Here is a 24037-nt window from a genome sequence, read left to right as displayed (position 1 = left end):
ATAAAAATAAAAGAACAAGAGTTACAGATAATAAGACAACAAAAGAGATAAAAGATAATCATTTAAATACTCTGTTAATCCTAGGGCACCTGTGTGGCTCAGTCGGTTAAGTGGCTGACTCTTGATTTTGGCTCAATTCATGATCTTCAGGGTCCTGGGATTGAGCCCCACATCCAGCTCCATGCTCAGCAGGGAGTCTGCCTGAGGATTTCTCTCCCTCTCCCTCTGCCCCTCCCTGATTGTGCTCTCTCTAAATAAATAAATCTTAAAAAAAAAAAAACTATTAATATACAAAAGAAGTCAGGTAAAGGGGAACAACAAAAAAAGATAGGACAGACAGCAACGCGATAGTCTCAAACCTAATCACAACAATAATCATGTTAAATGAAATTGGCCTAAGCACAGCAATCAAAATACAACAGTTGTCAGATTGAATTAAAAAGCAAAATCCAATTATATGCAGCTTACAAAAAGTACATTACAGATAATGAAGCTAGAAAAAGATTTAAAGTAAAAGACTGGGAAAAGATATACCTTATATTCATCAAAAGAAAGCTGGAGTTAAATTATATTAGTATCAGACAAAGCAGCTTTCAGAGCAAGGAATATTACTACAGACAAGGTTATTTCATAATGATAAAGTGATCAATTAACAAGACATAATAATCCTAAATGTTTATGCATCACATAAAATCTTCAAAATACATGAAGCAAAAACTGATAACAGACTTCAAGGAGAAATAAAACAAATTCACAGATATAGCTGAAGATTTCAGGACCTCTCTCTTAGTACTTGATAAAACAAGTTGTCAGAAAATCAGTAAAGATATAGTGGCTTGAACAGTATTCTGAACCAACTTGACCTGATATTCGTAGAACACTCATCTGACAGGAGAATATGCATTATTCTCAAGTGCACATGGAACATTTACCAAGATAGAACATATTTTGGGACATAATACAAGTCTCAATAAGTGGATACAAGGCATAAAAAGTATGATCTCTGATCTCTGTTAGTTAACTGGGCCTGCCATAACAAAATACCACAGACTGGATGGCATTAAACAACAGAAATTTATTTTTTCATAGTCCCAGGAGGCTGGAAATCCAAGGTCAGGGTGCCAGCATGGTTGGGTTTTGGTGAGCACTCTTCTTGTCCTGCAGACAGCCACCTTCTTGTTGCATGCTCACATGGTTTTTCCTTGGTGTGTGCACACCCAGGAGAGAGGGAGCAAGCTCTCTGGTATCTCTTCTTAGAAGGATACTAATTCCATCATGAGGACCCCACCCTCATGATCACAGCAGAATTACATCCCAAAGACCCAGTCACCAAATAACCATCATATTGAGAGTTAGGGCTTCAACAAATGAACTTTTTTGTGGGGTGGTGGAGGGGAGTTGACACAAACAGTCAGTCCCTAACAGATCACAATGGAATCAAATTAGAAATCAGTAATAGAGGTCTAGAAAATTCCCAGATATTTGGAAACAAAAATAACACTTTCATGCATCAAAAAAGAAGCAGAAAAATGAAAAATACATTGAATTAAGAGAAAGTGAAAACACGCTAAATTTATGGGATGCTGCAAAAGCAATACTTAGGGGAGGAATTACACCTCTAAATGCCTAGGTTAGAATAGAAGAAAAAGGTATCAATGATCTAAACTTTAATCCTAAACTAGGCGGGAGGAGAGCAAATTAAACTCAATTTAGTAAATAGGCAAAAGGTAAGAATAAAGATCAAAGCCAAAATAAGTCAAGTATTTTCTCTAGGGGTAGAGAGAAATTCGTGAAACCAAAAGCTGATTTTTAAAGGCCAATAAAAGTGGTAACCTCTGGCCAGGCTAATCAGGAAAAAGAGAAGCCATAAAAACAGTATCAGGGGGACGCCTGGGTGGCTCAGTCGGTTAAGTGACTGCCTTCAGCTCAGGTCATGATCCCAGGGTCCTGGGATCGAGTCCCACAGCGGGCTCCTTGCTCAGCAGGGAGCCTGCTTCTCCCTCTGCCTGCAGCTCTCCCTTCTTGTACTCTCGCTCACTCTCTCTCGCCTATGCTCTCTCTCTCTAGTAAATAAATTAAAAAAAAACTTAAAAAAAAAAACAAAAACAGTATTAGGAATGAGAGAGGTGGTATAACTAGAGCCTCCAGGTATTAAAACAATAATAAGGGACCACTGTCAACAACTTTATGCCAGTAAATTTGATGACTTAGATGAAATGGACCAATTCTTTGAAAGACACAATTTGCTAAAGCTCACTCAAGAAGAAATCAATAACCTGAATAGCCCTATATTTATTAAAGAAATTGAAAATGTCAGACTGTTTTCCAGAGTGTCTGCATCAATTTACATTCTCACCAGCAATGTCCTTGCTTGACACTTGGTTATTACCTGATTTTCTGGTTATAGCCCTCCTCATAGGTGTGAAGTGCTAGCTCATTCTGTTTGGATTTGTATTTCCCTGACATTAATGATGTGAAAAATCTTTTTGTATGTTTATTGGCACCATTTGCATATTTTTCATTTGCATATCTTTTTATTTGCATATCTTCTTTGGAGAAGTATTTATTCAGATTCTTTGCTTATTGTTTAATTGAGTTGTCTTTTTATTGAATTGTAGGAGTTCTTACATGTTCTGAATACAAGGCCCTTATCAGACATAATAGCAGATATTTTCTCCCATTCTGTGGGTTGGGACTTTTTTGATTGTGTCCTTTGAAGCACAAGATTTTTATGTTGATGAAGTCCAATTTACCAATTTTTTGGCTGTGTCTTTAGCATCATGTATAAGAATCCACTGCCAAATCCAAGATCATGAAGATTTATCCCTATGTTTCATCTAAGAATTTTATAGTTTTAGCTCCTATAAGTAGAATTCAGTTCCTCATTGCACTCCCACATATTAAGTGCTCATGTGGCTATGTCTACCCAGTGTAGATACAGAATGTTTCCATCATTGCAGGAAGTGCTTTAGGACACAAACAGTTTAATATAGTTGAAGATGAGCTAAGGACTTGAACAGTTAGTTTACCAAAAAAGAAAGAAATGAGTGAACTCACGTACACAAAATTGTTTAGTAGTTAATGCAAAATTAGAACAGAGATTGCATTGTTAGTTCCCCAAATGGACAGTGACTACTTCCTTCAGGTCTTGACTTAGAAATCACACCAGTGAGGCCTTCCCAACCCACCGTATTTAAAATTTCAAATTTAGTCTTTTTATTTCCTGCATTTTCTCATTAGCTGGTACCATTAATATACATCTAACTTACTTTTCTTGTTTATTGTCAGTGTCCTCCCTCTTGGAATGTACAATCCATGAAAGCCCGTTTTATGCACTATTTTTTGTCCCTCCATTATGTAGAACAGTCCTAGATAGAGTAAAAACTGAAGTATATGTTGTTGTTAAATGAAAGCTGACAGGTGTAGAGAAAAAAAATGTTCTCATACACTGCTATCAGAGAGCAAATTGGTACAACCTTCTTGGAAGCAGTTGTGTAGTACATTAAAGTCTCAAAATTGTGCTTGCCCTTTGACCTGACTTTTCTCTTTCTAGATATTTATCATAAGGAAGTAATTAAGGATGTGCACAGAGATATTGCTGGAAGATTCAGCCACAATGGAATGCTTTTATCTGCAGTCAGGAGAACTCTTGAACTGACATATTAGAAGGAATGTAGATTGTTTTTCAAAATGTGGCTATAAGAACTGTTTTGCAGAGTTGTTCAAAAGAGCCTCTCCTATTGTTCCTAATGCCTTAGCATATTAAAATATAGTCTCATTACTGACTTTTTGGACCTACTTTCTTTCAAAATTAAAACTTATATAATTTTTTCCACAGGTCCCTTAATATGGACTTTGAAAATCAAGATAAAGAGAAAGACAATAGCAGTTCTTCTGGGTCTTTCAATGGCAACAGCACCAATAATAGTAAGGAATTTTATGTCAATTAACTTTAATGCATGTAGTGGTCTTAATTAGATTCTTTCTATAATCCCAGTTAATTTACTGGGTTTAAGGATTTATGTTTGGTTATAATAATAAAATCTAATCTGTATTGGCATAATTTGTAAAAATTCTTATGTTCTGAATCTAAACCATTGATTTCTTGTGTACTGCTTTTAACTCATGCCTAAAAGCTTGCTGCTAAGATTATTTTCTTAAAAACAAGTAGGATTGATAGGTATCTGCCTGCTTATGATTTCATTTAAATCCTTTGGTGAAGTCAATAATTTTGTAAGTGTTGATCACAAATTCATTCAGGGACTCTTTGAAGATAGTTACTTGAAGTACTTGTAAAACTAAGTATTGTGACAACCTCTTCTGGTATTAAAGATTTTATAAGAATGCTTGCTTTATGAAATAAGTTAATCTGAGAAAAACAAGTATTATATTATCTCACTGATACGTGGAATTTGAGAAACAAGACAGAGGATCATAGGGGAAGGGAGGGAAAAATGAAACAAGACAAAACCAGAGAGGGAGACAAACCATAAGAGACTCTTAATCTCAGGAAACAAACTGAGGGTTGCTGGAGTGGAGGGGGTGGGAGGGATGGAGTGGCTGGGTGATGGACATTGGGGAGGGTATATGCTATGGTGAGTGCTGTGAATTGTATAAGACTGATGAATCACAGGGGCGCCTGGGTGGCTCAGTCGGCTAAGCGGCTGCCTTCGGCTCAGGTCATGATCCCAGGGTCCTGGGATCGAGCCCCGCATCGGGTTCCCTGCTCAGCGGGAAGCCTGCTTCTGCCTCTCCCTCTGCCTGCCACTCTGCCTACTTGTGCTGTCTCTCTCTCTGTCAAATAAATAAATAAAATCTTAAAAAAAAAAAAAAAATGATGAATCACAGACCTGTACCCCTGAAACAAATAATACATTATATGTTAATTAAAAAAATAAACCTAGCTCAAAAAAAAAAAAAAGAATGCTTGCTTTATAAGAAATAGAAGTGTGCTAGATGGCAAATGTTTTGCAGCATTGTTTATAATGGCCAAAAAGTAGAAACACAACTCAGAGATCAATAAACTAGTTCATGGATAAACAAAATATGGCCTATCCATACAATGAAATACTATTCAGCATTAAAGAGAATGAAGTACTGATACATGTACATTGCTACAGCATGTATGAACCTCAAAACATTATGTTAAGAAGCCAGACAGGAAAGACTACATATTGTGTGAGTCCACTTACATGAAATTTCCAAAAAGGCAAATATGGAGAGACAGAGAGTGGATTTGTAGTTGCCTGGCAAGTATTAGACACTTAAGATGGGTAAATTTTGCCATATGTATATTGTGCCTCAATAGAGTTATAGAAAATGGTGATGCTTATTATAAGGGGAATTGAATTATAAATAAGGAGACTTGATTTGATAATCAAGAGCTTGATACTGGGTTCCTACCATGCAATTTATTAGATATATATTTTTTGGATATTCTGTTAGATATTTTGAAAGCTGAAAAAGCACAAGAGCTGGTACCCAAGCTATCACTAGGCAGTGTGGCCAAAACACTTTGTAAGGCATTAATAAAGTACTAAGACAGAGATAGTAAATACCACTTCCGTCCCTGAAATAAGAACTTTCTCTCACAGACCCTTACCATAGCCTCAGAGTACTTCTGAACAAGCATCTAATGTCACTAGATCAGAGTAAGCACTTGAGATGAACTCATTTGACATCCATGTACACAGAGAGTAAAAAAAAGAAGGGCAAGTCAGGGTGAGCCACCATAGGTCAATTTAATAATTGACCCATCCCAGAGAAGGTGAGTTTGACTTGAAATTTGAAACAGTGAACTTGGATTGCTGGAGAAGTCAATCTGGGTGGGAAGAGCATATGATAACAGACACAGAGAGAATGAGCATGACTTACAGGACAGCCTCAAGTTACCACCCTAATGGGGAGGAGATACTGAGGATCCAATGTAAAGTTAGAATACTGATGGAGAATTTTAGAAGTTAAATTGAAAAGAGATCATTCAGTTTCTCTAATTACTACCCTTCCCGCCAAATTATACTTGCCTAGTTTTCACCCAGTTAAATGTGTTCGCTGTCCCCAGGAGTGTAAAGTGGGCATTACAAATAGAATCATTTAAATATGAGTCTTTTCTTAAACTTATGACACAGATCCTTGTATGAGGTGTAAAATACCATACCTGTAACTTACGAGGAACCAGGTAAAACCCAGTGTCAATTCCTGATTTTAAGGTTAAATGATTATATAGCATTTACCTTCTGTCAACATTTTAGGCCAAATCACTTTATACAACTTAAACTCCTTTACAAGTCCTGTGTTATGTAGTATATATGCAAATGATGTATTTAAACCAGATTATAAATCCATTGTACATTGAATCACAGAAACCTAAGAGAAGTGGACACTGTGTGTCTAAGTACAATTTTATCCTCAAATAAATGATTAGGTCAGTCCATACAGTGGAAGGAAGTTACATGGTGACATCAGTTTCATTTCTCACCACTGACTTCTGAAGAGTAGTAGATGTTTGTTTAAATTGTCGTTTTCTTAAATCTACCTCCTTGGTTGTGCTACATTATCCTCACAGATGTACTTCCTCGGTGCCTCATCTGGGCTATGGATACCAGAAGGGATAGACAGAGATTAGGAGAGGATACAGTCCACTACCACATAATCAGGAAAAACACAATGAAAGAAATGGCTGTTGTGGCAAGGCCGGCCAATACTTGATCATGGAGCATGACACCATTCCAGATTGAAAGGACAGCATGGAAAATGGGGTACATTTATCAAAACCAAAGAAATAATAACAGCCAGAAAGATGAACAGAGAAACACAAGAGACTGTGTTAGGTGCTAAAGAGATTGAAGTCCTGAATGATAACAATGTAGAAGAATTATGGGGAACTTCTCAGGAAAGGAAGGTATGAGTTTAGTGTTCAGATTTTGGCAAGAGTGTTCTGAACTGATTGAAGGAGAAAGTGTAAATAGGTAGAAGTTGTTTTTAAAGGTTGCAAAATTTAAAAAATAGAAATAAAGGTTGCAGTTGCCTACTCCCAAAATAAATAAGAATCAAGGAATTTGTGAAAAAGACAAAAAATGAGTGACAGTTACCTAAACAGCATGGATGCTGCTCACAATGTTGGGCTTTAAAAGAAGCCAAACACACAAAAATACGTGCTACTGTAATTCAGTGTATGAAATAAGCTCAAAAAATAGGCAAAATAAATATTAGTATTAGTGTTAGGATGTGCACTTGAGTAGAAAACATATAAAACAGAGGAAAGAAGAAAGTATCATAAAAGCTAGGATAGTAGTTCCCTTTGGGGAAAAGAATAGGGACTGGGAGGGGCACAAGAAAGACTTCTGGGCTTGGCAGGGTTGTTTCCTGACCTGGGTGGTATTAACTGATTGACTGAACTCTACATTTTTGTTTTATGTACTTTGCTGTATGCTTGTTGTGTTTCACAATAAAAAGGGTTAGAAAGAAAGTGGGGAAGAGGGAGTGCCCTCTAGGTCTTCTCTGATTTTTGTGAACCTGGCTCTAAATCCTGTCTCATCCCTATATCTGCCCCAAAAAATTCTATAAAGAGATTTTTCCTCCTGGCACACCAGTCCTTCATTTAATCAGTATTAAGTGGGTTAAAAAAAGGACAACTCCCACCCTTACCCCCAATATCTGACATCTTGAAGTCCTTTACCAGGCTTCCCACGTAATTTATCTGAACTGTGAAGATTGTACAGAGTTTTGAAGCCCTCATGTTACGTACTGTGTAATAGGTGCTCAGTAAATAGTGAAAATTTCAGCATGCTTCTTTCACAGAGGTGCAAAATCGGTAACTTTCTTAGTGATTATCAGTAATAATGCTGGTGTATATTGTTCAGTATCTATTTCATGACCCTATATTTAGCCTGTAGCCTTGTTCACTAAATGCTAAAAATAATTTCTCTGTACATAATTTTTTCCATCACCATGCCTGTTTCTTTTTTTTTTTTTTTTTTGCGACTGCCCTCCATCTCTTGGCAGCTTCTTGCTATTGTCCTAAAGTACCTTATCTCTAGGGTCCGCCTTGAAGAGAAAACCATGCCTATTTCTTATGTTAATTTTGGCTTTAAAGGTAATGCCAACTGCATTTGAGTAACTCCTCCTAATTATGATGACTGTTTTGCTTTGCTCTGTTTTGTTTTGAAGTCACTGAAATTTGGCTGAAATTGCTAATTAATTAGCTCCATCCCCTACAGGACCATTATCTCCAGACCTTTAGGAAGTACAGTATTAAAATTGTGTACATTTTTTTAGGGAGCATATTGTCAGCAACTAAAGGAACTTCACTTGCCCTGTGACATTGCTCTTTGGTAAACTCCCTTGGGCATTCTTCTATAAAACTAATGGAAGCAGTGTCTCATACCTCTTGGTTTAAATCTGTACTTTTAAGAAACAAAAATCTGTGCATTCTATCTAATATTCTAGAAAGGCTCTTTGCAATTAAAATGCAAAACCAAATACAGACTGAACTTCTAAAATTTATATTTTTTAAACAAATACTTCTCATACACCTGACTCACTAAAGTCTTTGTTCTAGCCAGCCGTTTAAATTTTCAGTTCATATTTTATTTTATTTTATTTATTTATTTATTTTTTAAGATTTTATTTATTTATTTGAGAGAGAGAATGAGATAGAGAGAGCATGAGAGGGGGGAGGGTCAGAGGGAGAAGCAGACTCCCCGCCGAGCAGGGAGCCCGATGCGGGACTCGATCCCGGGACTCCAGGATCATGACCTGAGCCGAAGGCAGTCGCTTAACCAACTGAGCCACCCAGGCGCCCCTCGGTTCATATTTTAAACCAATATAATTAATCTGTAGACTATATGATGTTTTGTTTTACAAAAGAGGGGGGTGTGGATGTGTGTTTTAAGATTTATAATTTTTTTTAAGATTTGTTTCTCCTCATATAACAATTATTCATTTGAGAAACCATTATTTTCTGTTGTGAAAGGCACCTGAAATCTGTAGTTTCCTCTAGTAGTTCTTTGACCTGGTGTAGAGCACTCAAATAAAACAATTAGGTGAAATTCAGTTAGAGATTTCATGGAGTTTTGTCTCATAAATGTCCATAAGACACTTCACTTTAAGTAAGATACCCGCCCACCCCCCCATACACAAATGATCCAGGGGCCAAGTGAAGAAGTTTGACTACAGTTCTGGTCAGCCATCTTCCTAAGAGCATCTCTGTCTTGACACATAGATCACTCCTCCCTTGGGGCGTCTGGTTGGCTCAGTTGCTAAGCGTTCGGCTCAGGTCATGATCCCAGGGTCCTGCGATCAAGCCGTGCATCGGGCTCCCTGCTCCACGGGAAGCCTGCTTCTCCCTCTCCCTTGTGTTCCCGCTCTTGCTGTCTCTGTCAAATAAATAAAATATTTTTAGAAAAAAAAAATGTCCTATTCATAGGTGAATTATTTGACTCATCCACCTAGCCAGTAAGAAGTAATTTTGTTTTATAGAAATATTTAATATTTTATTTAACGAAAATACCTAAATAGGTATTAGAAAGCTAAATAGCTTTCTTGGGAGAGGTAAATTTCAATACCAAAGAGCAGTTTTTAAGCATTGGTTGATGATTGCAACCTTTTGTGCCTAGTTATATTCATTCTGGTCACCTTATATCTTATTCATAGCCTTAATTTAATGAAGAGAGACTTCTGATATTTCGTTATAATAGCTCATATGAATATTTTTTCTTTGATTCCTCTCAAGAACTTTATATCTCAGCAGGGTTAATTTGGAAGTAGATCACACACAAGATTAGTAATTTTTTCTTTTAATTCAGTGGTTATCAGATTTTGCCATGTTTCTCTTCTCTACCAAATATTTTATTAATGCTTCTCAACTCTGTATGCAAAATAAAATTTTGTGGAGGTTTTTAGCTGGGCCTGCTAACCCCCAGAGATTTCAGTTTCATTGATCTGGGGTTGGGCCTGGGCATTGTAATTGTTACAGCTCTCCAGGTGATTCTAATTGGTAACCAAGAACTGAAAACCAATGTGCTAAATCCTACTGTATCCCAAGTAATTGTTTTCTCCCATTTATCTCCTATTCCTTAAAATAATTCTTCTGATTTTCGGTTTTCAGATATCATATTCCCTCCACTCCCCGACTCCACCCAGAGTTGATCCTCAGCAACAGTGGGGAAGAGTGAACATGAGTAAATCCGTAGATGATGAGAAATGATTTTAGTCAGTGGATTTAAACCACCTCTTTTACCAGACCTGCAAATGAGACTACAAATGTACTCAAGTTGACTAATCTGAATTTTTTTTTAAGATTTTATTTATTTATTTGAGAGAGAGAGAGCGCTCAAGCTGGGGGAGCAGCAGGTGGGAGGGAGGGAGAGGGAGAAGCAGGCTTCCCACTGAGCAAGGAGCCCGAGGTAGGGTTTAATCCCAGGACCCTGGGACCGTGACCTGAGCCCAAGGCAGACGCTTAACTGACTGAGCCACCCAGGTGTCCCAACTAATCTGAATTTTTACTACCTGTATATGTTCTTCGTTTTTTGTTTTTGTTTGTTTTGGGGTGGTTTTGTTTTGTTTTGTTTTGTTTTTTGGCACCCTGTCCACCATTGTTAGCAACCAGGAGGTAGCTAATGAAGGCACCATGAGGAGGGCAAGGAGTTCATAATCTCAGTGGGAAGGAAAGAATCAGAGGACCTAGATAATCTATATCTTACATACTAACCCCTAGAAGTGTTAAAGTCTCTGGAGTACATGGGCATAGCGCCTGTTACTTAAGTCGTTAATATGTTCTTTTTTCTCTTTCAGGTATCCAAACTATTGACTCTACCCAGGCCCTGTTCCTTCCAATTGGAGCATCTGTCTCTCTCCTAGTAATGTTCTTCTTCTTTGACTCAGTTCAAGTAGTTTTTACAATATGTACAGCAGGTAAATGAGTTTCTTCTCTCTTCCTAAACATTAACCTAAAAGGAATTTTTTTCACCTCTTTTTAATCATCACTCAAAACTTAAGATTTATATACCATGCCATGCAAATTTTTCTTCTTAAGTCTGTTTTTTTCTCCCCACACTTCTCCTTGAACCACGGGATACACATAGCATCAGTTTGGGACTGCCAGCACAGCCTGAACAAAAGACCAAGGGTTTGAAAATATGTGGGCTTTATGACACCAAAGTAGAACCACTCTGACTGTGGCTCCTTGTCTGGGAGGTAATCAGAAGATCCAGTGTGGCAGAGTGGTCATTTGCAACCCCCACTGATGTTTCTGTAGACAGACACAGTTGATAACTAATCAAAGTAATTTGACTGTCAGCCCCCTGATCAGTTTTTAAGCCAAGAGGTGATGGAAGTGTATAAAACATCAGCAAAATGCTGGACATGTCAGATCATCCCCTGGCCCACTGTTTCTCTTTTCGTATTAAGATAGAAGAGAATGAGAAACCCTAGATGTCTCTGCTTCCCCTACTTCAAATCAGGTACTTCTTTCTTCTCAAGACTATCTGTACAGTGCTAACAGAAGACTTTTTTTTTGTCTCTAGTTAATTAATTGTATCTACTTGTTGAGAAAAGTTTTCTGGGCAATCAGTGTCTCCATAAGTCATGCCATTTTTCTTATGGTTGTTGAAAATAAACAACAAAACTTAACCATATGTTTTCTTTCTTTAGTTCTTGCAACAATAGCTTTTGCTTTCCTCCTCCTCCCGATGTGCCAGTATTTAACAAGACCCTGTTCACCTCAGAATAAGTAAGGACTTGGGATTTTCCTCTAAATTATTAATTTGTATGTGTTTTTATCTTACAATTGATAGCATTGTTAGGAGTCTAAATTTCTGGTATTGACCAGAACACACAAATGCCAGAAGACTGGGAAGGGGGGAGATGTTTGATCTTTAAGACTGGGAGATGGTACTTCCTTTTGCACCTTTTCATAGCAGAGGAAATGTAAACAAATCTTAGGAAGTCTGAGTTGTTGAAATATGCTTCCTGCTTAGATTACTGAAAGATGAGCAGTTTTATTTTGAAGCAATGCTTTCTTTCCTTTACCTAGGGAGTTAATGGGATGTGAAAATAGTGGTTGACTCAGACATTCTTTGCCTTTCATCTTTGGTGACCTAGAATATATACTAGCCTCTTAGGTTCACACCTTTCACACCTTAACTCCTAAGGCCATTGCTCCATGGAAACAAAATGCTGTGCTAACAGAGATGCTGTATGCACTTAGGAAACCAGGCACTTGGGGCAGCTGATTTTCCCAGGAATTAGTGATAACGAAATAGAGTTATTGCCCGTTTTATAAATGTGTATCTATCATTGCCCAGTGAATTGAAGGGCAATACTTCCTCATTTTGTTTTCCTCGTAAGAACAGAACTTCCCCTATAATGTACTTAATTCTCCAAAGATTGGTGTTGTCACTTTAACTTCTAAACATCCATGCTGATAATTTGGGATAAAAAGTATATCAGATGGGTGCAGAAGTATAATTAATTGCTCGCGTTTCTGTAGCTTACTCCAAGGAGGTTTGGGTATTTTCAAATTCCGGGTGTCTGGGTATTGCCTGCTATTCTCATCTGGCCATTATGAGCTCTGATCATGAAGGACCAAGGTAGAGTTTGGCTATTGAAATATAATGTATTGCCTATTAGTCCAATAAATGATGTGTGTTTTCCAGGATTTCCTTTGGTTGCTGTGGGCGTTTCACTGCTGCTGAATTACTATCATTCTCTCTGTCTGTCATGCTCGTCCTTATTTGGGTTCTCACTGGCCACTGGCTTCTCATGGATGGTGAGTAACATGTGAAAGGTTGAAGTTTTAATGTAGTTTATACAGTTAAATTTGTCCTCCCTTCCTTTGCTTTCTGTGTTTTAGTAATATTTCCTCTGATTACTGTGAATATTAGGTGTCCTTAGGCAGTGTTACATATTGCTGAGTTTTTTATTTTTACGCACATTCTTAAGATACTTTTTAAAGATATTTTTGAATAACCGCTTTTTGAGGAATAATGTACAAGTGTATAAGTGTACAATTCAGTGGGGTTTTTTTAATTTATTTTTTTAAAGATTTTATTTATCTATTTGACAGAGAGATAGAGAACACAAATGGGCAGAGTGGCAGGCAGAGGGAGAGGGAGAAGCAGGCTCTCCGCTGAGCAGTGAGCCGGACATGGGGCTCGATCCCAGGACCCTGGGATCATGACCTGAGCCGAAGGCAGCCGCTTAACGACTGAGCCACCCAGGCACCCCTCAGTGGTTTTTAAATATTCAGAGTTGTGCAGCCATCACTACAGTCAATTTTGGAGCATTTTTATTACCCACCCTCCAAAACCCCATACCCAGCAGTCACTCCCCATTTCCCCACCTGAGCCCCAGGCATCCACTAATCTATTTTCTCTCTCTGTGGATCTGCCTCTCCTGAACATTGCACATAAAATCATACATTATATGACCTGTGTGTCTGCCTTCTTTCACTTAGCATGATGTTTTCAAGGTTCACTCATGCTATAACCTGAATCGGTACTTCATTTCTTTCTCTGGCCAGTACTACTCAGTTGCATAGCTATGCCACTTTTATTTATACATTCATCAGTTGTTTCCGCTTTTTTGGCTATTATCAATAATGCTGCTATGAACATTCATGTACACTTTTTTGTGGAGACTATACTTTCTTACATAAATGGAATAATACTGTAATATATATAAATATATATGTGGAATATATGTCATGTGTTATATATGATAGACTTTATGTAATGATATAAATACATGTTTATATCATTACATAAAGGTATAGCATATCCTTCTTAATAATTCCAGAATATTCCATTTTATGTTACTTAACTATTGCTCGACCCTTAGATTGCTTTTAATCTTCTGTTATAAATAACCCCGAGGTAAACATTCTTGTTCCACCTCTGGATACACATGTCAGATTAGTTAATATGATTATTTCTGTGGATGAGTTCCTAGATATGAAATTCCTAGATCAGAGGATTTTTGTATTAAAAATTTTTTTTTTTCTCTATTACTGTACTGCCTTTCAGAAAGGTGGTAGCAGTTTACACTCCTGCCTGTAGCGCATGAGAATCTCTCTTTGTTGATGATGATGATAAGGATGAACTAAGAATGGCAGGAGGAGCTAACATTTATTGAGTGCTATGCATTGGGCACTTTCTTGGATGTTTACATGGATTATCTCATTTAATCCTGAAAAGTCTTTGAAGTAGATACGTCTGTTGTTCCCACTTGACAGAAGAGGAAACAGGTTCAGAGAAGTCCCTTACCCAGTCACAGAACTCTTGTGTATATTTCATACTTCTCATCAGAATATCTTGGAGGGACATTTCCAAAAATCCCCCATTATTCTTTTCTCTCCCTTAAGACATTTTAAAACTTTTCTTAAAGACCACATAAGCCTCTCCACCTCCTTTTTCATTCAGTCCTTACTTTCACTTTCACAGTTCACTTTACTGATCTCAAGAAGCTTTATCTAACTGCTCTGCCCTACAAGGTCTGTTCACTTTTTCCTTTCTTCTGGTGTTTCAGAAGAGAAGGAGGTTAAAATACAAAAGACAATTTTATACAATTTGTAATACTATCTAAGGAATATTTAAGGGAGGAATTTGAAAATCAGATGATGGGTATAGATTGCACTTATTCCTATTACCCATTCCAAATGAACACAAGGTTAATCAAGACTTTGGAAACAGGGCTCTTTGGAGGCTCCTGTTCACTAAGGCACTGTGTCCTCGCAGCTCTGAGGATGACTCAGCTATGGTAGAACTGTCACTCAGTGTCATCTAAGCACAGAGCCACCCAGAGGATGCTCCCTGTCCATGTCTCAATTCAGGAGTAGCAAACATTTGTGTCACAATGTTCTGCTCATGGTCAAATCAGATAGAATTTGACAAAAAGGGTTTTAAACTGTGTGCACATGTGTGTGTGCAATCCAGAATCAGTAATATAACCTTGATAAGGAAGTAATTTTAAACCTTGAGGAAACTAAAAACTTAACCTTTTGTTTCAAGGGATTTTTTTTTTTTCCCTCGTAATTTACTTTGACTAGTTCAGGGATTTGAAATTTATGTGTGCCAAGTTAAATGGTGAAATGGAATATTATGAGGGAACAGGCTATCAAGTGGGTTGAGAGCTCTGTAAAGCTATATTAAAATGGCACGTTATTTTAACCCACGGTGATAATTATGGAGAAAGGACTTTTCAAATTGTAAACCATACAAGTATCTGATAAACTTCTTCAGCAAAAAATACTTTTAAAAAAATAATAAGAGGGCACCTGGGTGGCTCAGTTGGTTAAGCGACTGCCTTCGGCTCAGGTCATGATCCTGGAGTCCCGGGATCGAGTCCCGCATCGGGCTCCCTGCTCAGCGAGGAGCCTGCTTCTCCCTCTGACCCTCCCCCTCTCATATACTCTCTCTCATTCTCGCTCTCTCAAATAAATAAATAAATCTTAAAAAAAAAAATAAGAATTACAGCGATGGAGAACAGGTGAGTGGTTGCCAGTGGTTATATATTTATAATTTTATAAATACATAATTTATTTGTATATATTTATTGTCATAGTTGTTGTTCGTTGCTTTTTTTGAGTGCGGTCTACCATATACCAACCTATTGAAACTCAAAAGTAGTTCCTTGAGGTTGCGGATCAAATTACCTCTTAGATTTATATAGAGACCTTTAATGAGTTGGAATGGAAGACAGAGTCAAAATCACCAATGCCTGACTGTGCGGTATTCACATATGCTGATTTCTGACAGATTTGGTCACTTGTTTTAGCTTCTTAAATTGCCTTGTAAAAAACATTTCTGTGACCATTTGCTTTGGAATGTGTATAAGCATCCTGAAGTATGCAGTGTTTTTAAGTGGTTATCAGCACTATTCATTTTCCCAAATCGAGTATCAGTGCTTTCAGTATTCCTACGGATTGCTGTTTGATACTTCAGTGCTTGTGGAGGTTGATAAAGAATAAGTTTGAGAAAAAGAAATTACATCTAAAGTCATGCAAGTTGCTTGCCCAGCTTACGGTAGAAGAGTGAAGGCCCATTTTTATATACTAGGCATTACTGATAAATACCAGGTGTGTACATTTGAGTTTTCCTGAGATTAACTCTTGATTTCTTCAGAATGACTTAACCTAAAAGCATATAGGTCATTTTGAAAGACTTTAATAGAGCCTAATCTCTTTTTAAATCTGTGTTATGGACAATTAAGGAGTCTTAGTCATGATAATGATTGGAGTAGGGATAGTAAATATTAGTCCAAATCAGCCTCATAGCTGCTTTTATGATTATATCCTTTAACCTCACCTAAACCAGTGCTTCCTGATGAGGAAACAAGCAGCACAGATATTTCTCCTCTACTACTTCTGAACAAAAACTATTTAGAAATGCTGGTTGGTTAATATCTAAACCAGATTATTTCAGTCCGTTTAAAATGACTGGAGGACTGTTAGCTATATACTCTTAAAAGAAAGTGTTTATGCTGATGTCCTTAAATGGAAGAGTCCACTCCCATAAATATTACACATAAATGATCTCCCTATACAAATATTATGTTAAATGAGACGACAGAAGCTTCAGGTGCCACTTTTTTGACTAGAGTAATATAAGACAGTCATCACCTAACCAGACTGATTAGTCCCAAAGCCAGCAGACTCAAAGTCCAGATGATGACAGATGGTATTAAACTTGAAGTCTCTCAGCCCCCTCTGAGGTTCTTTATAACCCCACTTACTTTCGGTGGCTCTGTTTTCATGGAACTCTTTATTCATGTGTCCAGACACACAGGATACTATTTATAGGTTTTGCTACGCGTTTTAAGTTTACCAAGCTGCTGACCCAAAAAGATTAGGTAACTTTTCGAAGCAGCAAACGATGTGTTGTTTATACTCTCATCTCTACTCTTCCCAAGCATTGAGTAGAACAGAAAAATACCTATTTTCTCGTAGTATGTAACTAAAAAGGAAAAGGTTGGCATTGGAAGGTGACATTCTTCTCAAAATGCACTGATTGACACAGCCATCTGAGACACATACTTCAGAACAAGTCAGCAGAATTTTGCTCATTGTACTTCTGCAGGCAGGGCCAGAGCCAGGCTTACCAGATTCACTAACAGAAGAATGAGATAAGGTAGACTGCAGAGTCCGTTGCACTACAGGATTTCCTCTAGACTGTAGAGTCGGTGAGAGCTGCCCTTACAAGACAACTTTCTTTTCCCAGTGATCACTATGAGAAATACATTTCCATCCTGAAATTCACCTGATAGCTAAAATTCTATGTCAGTGAGGTTCCCCAAACCCCATTTAGCCCCAACGTGTAGACATTTATATCCCCTTCTGTCAGTATTGCTGGTCCCCCAAATTTACTTGTCTAGGAGTCTCTTCTCCCTACTGGTTTGCACTGGTTAAACTGCCCTTGTGACCAAGAATAGAGTTCTCCCCCTTCCCCACCCCCCAAAAAGGGAAACCTTTGAGCTTTTTTAAATTCTCAGACTCTAGTGTTTGATGTGTGTGTGACTTGTTTTCTGCTGTTAAGAAAATGTAGCTTTCTAGCCATGGTCTTTAATGTTTTGAAACTTGTTCTTCTCTGACATGGAAATTATCTTTGTAGACTTCTCTGCAGAATCAAAATCATCGTAAGCAGTGATAATTTGGTATTAGAATTTTTTAAATGAATGGTAGTAGAATTTTTTAAATGAATGTTTCTTAATGAAAGCCTGTTCTTTGAAGTTAATTTAGAGTGAAAACAGAGTGATAAATGTGGTTGTTTTAGGGCAAGGCATGAAGTATATTTTCAAGCTTATATACTAAAAAACACCAATAGTAAGAAGAGACTTTGCATGTTCTTGAACTTATAAACCTAGAGTTTTTTTTAATCGACTTTCACCTTCATCTGGCAAATTAACCTTTCAAATTTGGGAAGCCTTGAAAGAATGTGACCATTCACATTATGGGTGGTGTGGTACATTAGCTAAAAGTTGATGAATCTTGTGCACACACATTTACTGTTCAAAGATCATTAAACCAGGTCCACAGTATACGTCCACTAACCAGTTCAGGGACTAGAAGTCTTGAACAGATGTCTAGCCCAGCCCCTCATTTAATACACTTGTTATTAATCTATGGTTAGAAAACATGCAGTGTCAAAAATCTAGTAATTGTTTTCTTGTTTTAAAATGCTAGACTCTGGCATTTAGTCCACATAGGGCTAAGATAAAGGCTCTACAGATCCTACAGTACCGAGCACTGCTTAAGATCTTATAGGTTACATGTTCCTTTTCAAGAACATTTCGCTCAGTTCGGTGTCATTGTCTTTGTCCCTGGCCCTACTGGTCATGGAAGGCAAAGTGACACACAGATTCTGTCAATAATACGTTGAAAGTAATTTTAGATAGCTGGCTAAGATTAATAATTTACTTCTCTTAACACTTTTGGTTAATTTACATTTAACCAAAAGTTAAGGTTGTTAGTAAAGCTATTTGGGAGAGTCTTGAGTTTCTCAAGCAGCATGGAATGAGGGAAAGTTACGGCTCCTCTTCATTTTGGCTTGGAAAAGTCCTAAGGAGGAGGTAAGACTTTGAAGGGTTATTTAAATGAAAGCATGAAGAAAAAGAGAGGCAAACTAGATGAATACTTGTGTTTCAGGGATGTGACAGATTGTGGTAATATTCGTTTGGGGGTAGGAGGGATACTTACTGTCTGAAAGAGTCAGGAGATGCATTCTGCCTCTTCAAATGTGGGACTCACAGCACAGTGGGGCTGCTTGGTTGGCATGACTGCAAGAGGGTATCACTCAGCTTAGCTGGAGATGAAAGAGTAGCTGAGGAATGGGAGCAAAGGAAAACAGACTCTGAAGCCTCACTGTCCTGTGAATTGTGCCCAAGGCTGTGGGACTTGTGATTAGACTGGATCCGTCACAGAGTAGGGAACCTAGTACCATATGCAGGAAATGCGCAGTGACTGTTTCCAGTGGCAGTGAAGAGTAAGTGGGAGAGAGCCAGAGTGGGAAAGGACACGTGCCAAACTAGAGGTGTAGGGAGGCATGAACAGGTGTACTGTGACCACAAAGGGTGGCACCAGAATGGCTGCAGCGTGAGTGTACATGATGAAAGACTGTGATAAACTGAAAATGGACCCAGTGTTTCTAGTTTGGAAGATGAGAGATCAAATGGCATTGTCTGGAGTCATGGACAATCCTGTTACTGAGCAGTTCTGTCTTGTCCATGGGTGGTTTCCTCTCACGTGGGGTAGGATTCGCATAAGAGGAGTGGCAAAGCAACAAGTGGATGCTTAGACCGTATGGCTGGAAAGGCTCCTGCCAGTTTAGGATTAAGTAACTGTGTGATCAGTTGAAAAGTTCTGGAATGGACCAGTCACCTGCGTGTGTCACAGAGGCATATACATTTAACCATACCCCACTTTCAGGTATCATCAGTCCACTGACCTTCACTGGCCATATGCCTGTCCCTTGTCTGTCCATCTCAGGCCTTCATTTCTTCCTGTGTTCCCTTGATGCACTTTGCACTCCACATACACACTTCTAAATTCCTGAACAGATCACTTATTGTTCCCCTACCACCATCACCCCTGCGTCTGCCCCCGGGGCTTCCCACCCTCCACTGACCACTGTTGTTCTTCAAGCCAGCTGAGCTTATCCCTGCCAGCGTCCTATGTATTGATTCACCGCACAGCCCTCTTTGTTTCCGAAGATCATTATAATGGAAAATCTCATTATTGAAAAATGGGTATGGGTTGATTATATCAGGGGCCTTGGTTGTTTCTGTAAATTTATAAAAAAGGAGACCCTAGTAAAATGAGCACATCCTAGATTATTGTAGAATCAGAAATTGTTTGACCACATCTCTCCAAAACATATAATGCGCACACCATGGAGATTAGTGACCACTTGATAACAGTAATGACAGAGGGGGAATTGAGATCGTTTGTTCTTCTTCCCAGTTTTAGTGCGTCTTCCAGGGATGGGAATGGTTTTTCTCCTCTTTTGTTTGTGCAACACCATTTTCACAGTAGGAACTCACCAAATATTACTTGAATTGATGTGTCCGGGGTCCACCAAACTGCTGTATTTGCCCACTTAGCTACATGTATTGACAATTTACTACCAATTCTATTAAAATGATACCCATCTGTAATACGGCCTTACTTGCTTTAGAATACTTTCCTTAGAATAATTTGAAATTTAAAGTAGAACGTAATTTTTTCATTCAGCAAATATTTATTGAATGTCTACTCTATCAAGTGCTGGGGCTTCCCAGAAAGAATAAGGCATGGTTTCTGTCTACCAGGAGCACCAAGTTTAGGGAATAAATTCACTTTTATAAAAATTAATCACACTGTTAGAGAACGGATGAACAAGTTGAGAGAGATTCAAGTTCTGTGGCATCATGGGGGGGGGGGTGGTACTTAATCTGATTAGATCAGGAAAGACTTCCCTGAAGAGGGCCTTTTGTGGAGAACAGGAAGGAACATAGTGGTGTTGAGAGGTGTGATCATATTTAGGTGGCTAGAGAACAGGGCCACACCACTGCATGCTGAGGGCAGGGGACTTGCACAGTAGAGAGCACCCTCCCTTACATCCCTGTCAGTGCCCAGCCAAGTTGTTTGACCTTCATCCCACTGTGAGAACCCACAGGAAGTGTAGAAGCAGCTATGTGGTCTAATCAGACCTGTGTTTCAGAAGAGTGGAGGAGAGCCGAAGGCAGGGAGAGACCATCTGCCTGACCTGTTCTAGTCTCGTGGGATGCATCAGGGAACCATGCCTTTAAGCACCTGGCATTTTAGTTGAGAGGAGAGAGAATTTAAATACACATATATAGCGCATATGTCAGATTTTCAGAGGTGTGAGGAAAAAAAATAATAAGGCCAGGATAATAAATAAAAGGGGATGTGATCTCAGGTGTGGGCAAACCATGTAAAGTCAGGAGCAAGAAGGAAGGATTCTCAGGGATGGGGGAGGCAAGAAAGAGCTAAGAAGTCCCAAACTGGGCCTGGCCGAGAGCTTTATCATTCAAAACAGAACCTGGATCTTACACAGTTGAGCACTATCCAAGAACATGAAAAAAGGGATGTTCCCAAAGACCAGCAGGTCAAAATTGTCTAAAGTGGGCACTTTGCACAAGTAGGGTATAAATGTCTTAAATTGGGGTTTAAACTGAGCTGCTTGATTTTTGAGGGGACTTATAAACTGTTAGGTTTATAAGCAGAATAGCTTGTGGAAAGACGATGAGCCCATTGGTCCACACTGACCAATGTCTGTGGTCTCCTCCCCAGCCCTGGCCATGGGTCTCTGTGTCGCCATGATCGCCTTTGTCCGCCTGCCCAGCCTCAAGGTATCCTGCCTGCTTCTCTCAGGGCTTCTAATCTACGATGTCTTTTGGGTAAGTGTCTGTTTCCCTGAAGCCACCACTCTCTCTTGTGTTTAATTGGAGCATTCATTCCTGAAAGTTCTTAACTGTAAGTATCCAAATGCTGGCTGGCTGGAGTACCTCCTGCCTAAGATCACTCCCTCTAGTCCTGAACTGCACACATTAAAAGGTGAGCAGGCATCTGTCCGCGCCTTTGTTTGTTGAGACGTGTTAAACAGATAGTACATGTGTGTCTCTCGGGGTGAGGGAGAGAGCAGGCAGACAAGATTCTCTGCCCTGGGAGCACAGATTTTCTTTCTCCTCCAAGCTTGCCGCCAAAAAAGCTTTATGTTGCAGTATTCTGAGACTTTGCTCTTAAGAACAGGGAGGGCTGATGCTGAAATCAGGATGTTTCCAGCTTCCTCTGTTAAAGACGTCTCTCCATTCGGCATTTGGCAGGTGTTTTTCTCTGCCTACATCTTCAATAGCAATGTCATGGTGAAGGTGGCCACGCAACCGGCTGACAATCCCCTTGATGTTCTATCCCGGAAGCTCCACCTGGGGCCCAATGTTGGGCGTGATGTTCCTCGCCTGTCCCTGCCTGGAAAACTGGTCTTCCCAAGGTAGGACCGGCATGTCGGGCCTCATGTTGTGACAGTGAACACACGGTCTCCCTGTGCCTCTGTGTTCGAACCTTGATTAGCCTTTGTCATCAACATTCTTATCCTAGACTGGAAGAGGGTTGTGAGTCATCCTCTCCACTTTACAAATGAAGAGGAGAATACTGATTTGACTTGGAAAGATTTATCATTAAATGATACAGGTGCTGCTTTTTATTACTGATTAATGTTATCAAACAGTGGTATGTTGCTACTATTACCATATTTTAGAGTTGGCTGGAGGAAATTAACAGGAGAATCTGGATCTTTTTTACTTATAAAACATTTGTAAAAACATGTCCTAATGCTAAAATTACACAATTGCTGATGATACAATCTTGGAAAAAATTGTATTGCTTTAATATCCATGTCTGATAGTAGTCAGGTGCTTGTTTAAAGTCACAGCAGCGAATGTGTGACAAATACTGAATTGCCTGACATTTCTGGAGGTGGCAGTACTTAAACAGATGACTTTAGCAGTCACTTTAGGGGTGCTGTCCTGAATCAGTGAGGGGCCTGGTTGAATACGTCTGTGGCCAGTACTCTGGTGGCTTGTAATCGCTGAACTCTTAAAAACCAGTGTTGTTTCACCTCTGGAGATTTCCATCTCCCATTCAGATAAGTCCAACTTCTTAAAAAGCTGACAGACGACTCTGCACAGGAGGAGGAGAAATGGGATTGTTGAGGGTGGCATCCCTGACCTATGACACTACATTCCAGCTCCACTGGCAGTCATTTCTCTATGTTGGGCATTGGGGACATCGTGATGCCTGGACTCCTGTTGTGCTTTGTCCTTCGTTACGACAACTACAAAAAACAAGCCAACGGTGACTCCTGCGGTGCCTCGGGACCTGCCAATATCTCTGGACGCATGCAGAAGGTCTCCTACTTTCACTGCACCCTCATTGGATACTTTGTAGGTAAGAGAGAGCCAGAGAGCCTGTGTGTGATGTCCTCTGTGATTGTCCTCCAAGCCCTGGAGTTAAATCAGGTCTTCCAGCTGCAGACACTAGATGGAAGGAGAGCAGTAACTCTGTTTGCTCTTGTAGACAGCCACAGAGAAAGAATAACAGTGGCCCATGAACGACAGGTGCTGTCTGTACTGGGAGCCCAGTTCCCTGTCCAACAGCATGTCTGAAGAACGTTGTGGGAAGATGTTCTAACAGTGATCTAACATGTCTGTCACCTCTAACCTCAGACTCCCTGGGCCAGTCTTTCTCTAGCCAGCTCACTTCTACACAGACAGGGAGAGGCCCACGTAATGGGACTATGGGAGGAGCGGGAGCCTGTCTGCATCTCCAGTGGCTGCAGCACGGTGGAGCATTTCAGCACTCAGGCTCAGAGCCCCGTTGCAGAGTAGAGGCGGCTGAGGCTCAGAGGGTTGAAGCACCTCGACCCAGGTGACACCGCTTGCAGAAGCAGCATAGTCGGAACTTGACCCCAGCTCGTTTGCCTCTGAGTCTGGCATTATCTACCACATGAGACAGGAGGACCAGGCACACTCAGGGAAGAGTGAGGGCTTGGACCAGGAACCTAAGCACCGAGTGGGGCTTGGGCCGCTCACCGGTCCTTGGAACTGTAAGACTTTCAAAGCTGTGCTGCTCCATGCTGGGCAGAGATCACAAGCTGGGCCTCTCACTGGGCCTCCCACTGGACGGCATGCGTCACAGGAGAGCTGTCCGATCAAGACCCTGGCAGGCAGCAGCCACATAGCAGGCTGTCCTCTCTGAGGGCTGACACCTTGGTGTTGCTCATGAATGTGTCTCCCTTCATAGGTCTGCTCACTGCAACCGTGGCGTCCCGCATTCACCGAGCGGCCCAGCCCGCCCTTCTCTATTTGGTGCCATTCACCTTATTGCCGCTCCTCACGATGGCCTATTTAAAGGTGAGAGAAGCAGTTAGAAACCTGTGAAAGCAGTAATTTGGCATTGACCCTGGACTTCGGTATGTATTCTCCTTGCCGGAGGTGGGTCTGCCCCCGGAGCTCTTGACCTTGATGGTGGGTCGGTGGGTCTTTG

General features: G+C 39.7%; 1 protein-coding gene across 3 annotated transcripts in view; it reads left to right on the top strand.

Annotated features, from left to right (window-relative positions):
- Positions 1–24037, top strand: part of SPPL3 (signal peptide peptidase like 3) — a 135196-nt gene that overhangs the window by 108658 nt on the left and 2501 nt on the right. For all 3 annotated transcript variants that reach the window (XM_054510484.2, XM_045887491.3, XM_064578502.1), the window contains 8 exons: positions 3839–3927; positions 10795–10914; positions 11653–11731; positions 12657–12769; positions 21287–21393; positions 21820–21983; positions 22740–22939; positions 23795–23904. In XM_054510484.2, coding sequence (XP_054366459.2) covers positions 3839–3927; positions 10795–10914; positions 11653–11731; positions 12657–12769; positions 21287–21393; positions 21820–21983; positions 22740–22939; positions 23795–23904 — 982 coding nt within the window. The remainder of the gene's footprint in view (positions 1–3838; positions 3928–10794; positions 10915–11652; positions 11732–12656; positions 12770–21286; positions 21394–21819; positions 21984–22739; positions 22940–23794; positions 23905–24037) is intronic.

Source organism: Mirounga angustirostris, unplaced genomic scaffold (genome assembly GCF_029215605.1).
Source record: "Mirounga angustirostris isolate CCGP_5_RB_7025 unplaced genomic scaffold, mMirAng1.0.hap1 SCAF_14, whole genome shotgun sequence".
Taxonomy (NCBI): domain Eukaryota; kingdom Metazoa; phylum Chordata; class Mammalia; order Carnivora; family Phocidae; genus Mirounga; species Mirounga angustirostris.
Note: the sequence above shows the minus strand (reverse complement) of the source record. Positions and strands in the feature narration are given on the sequence as shown.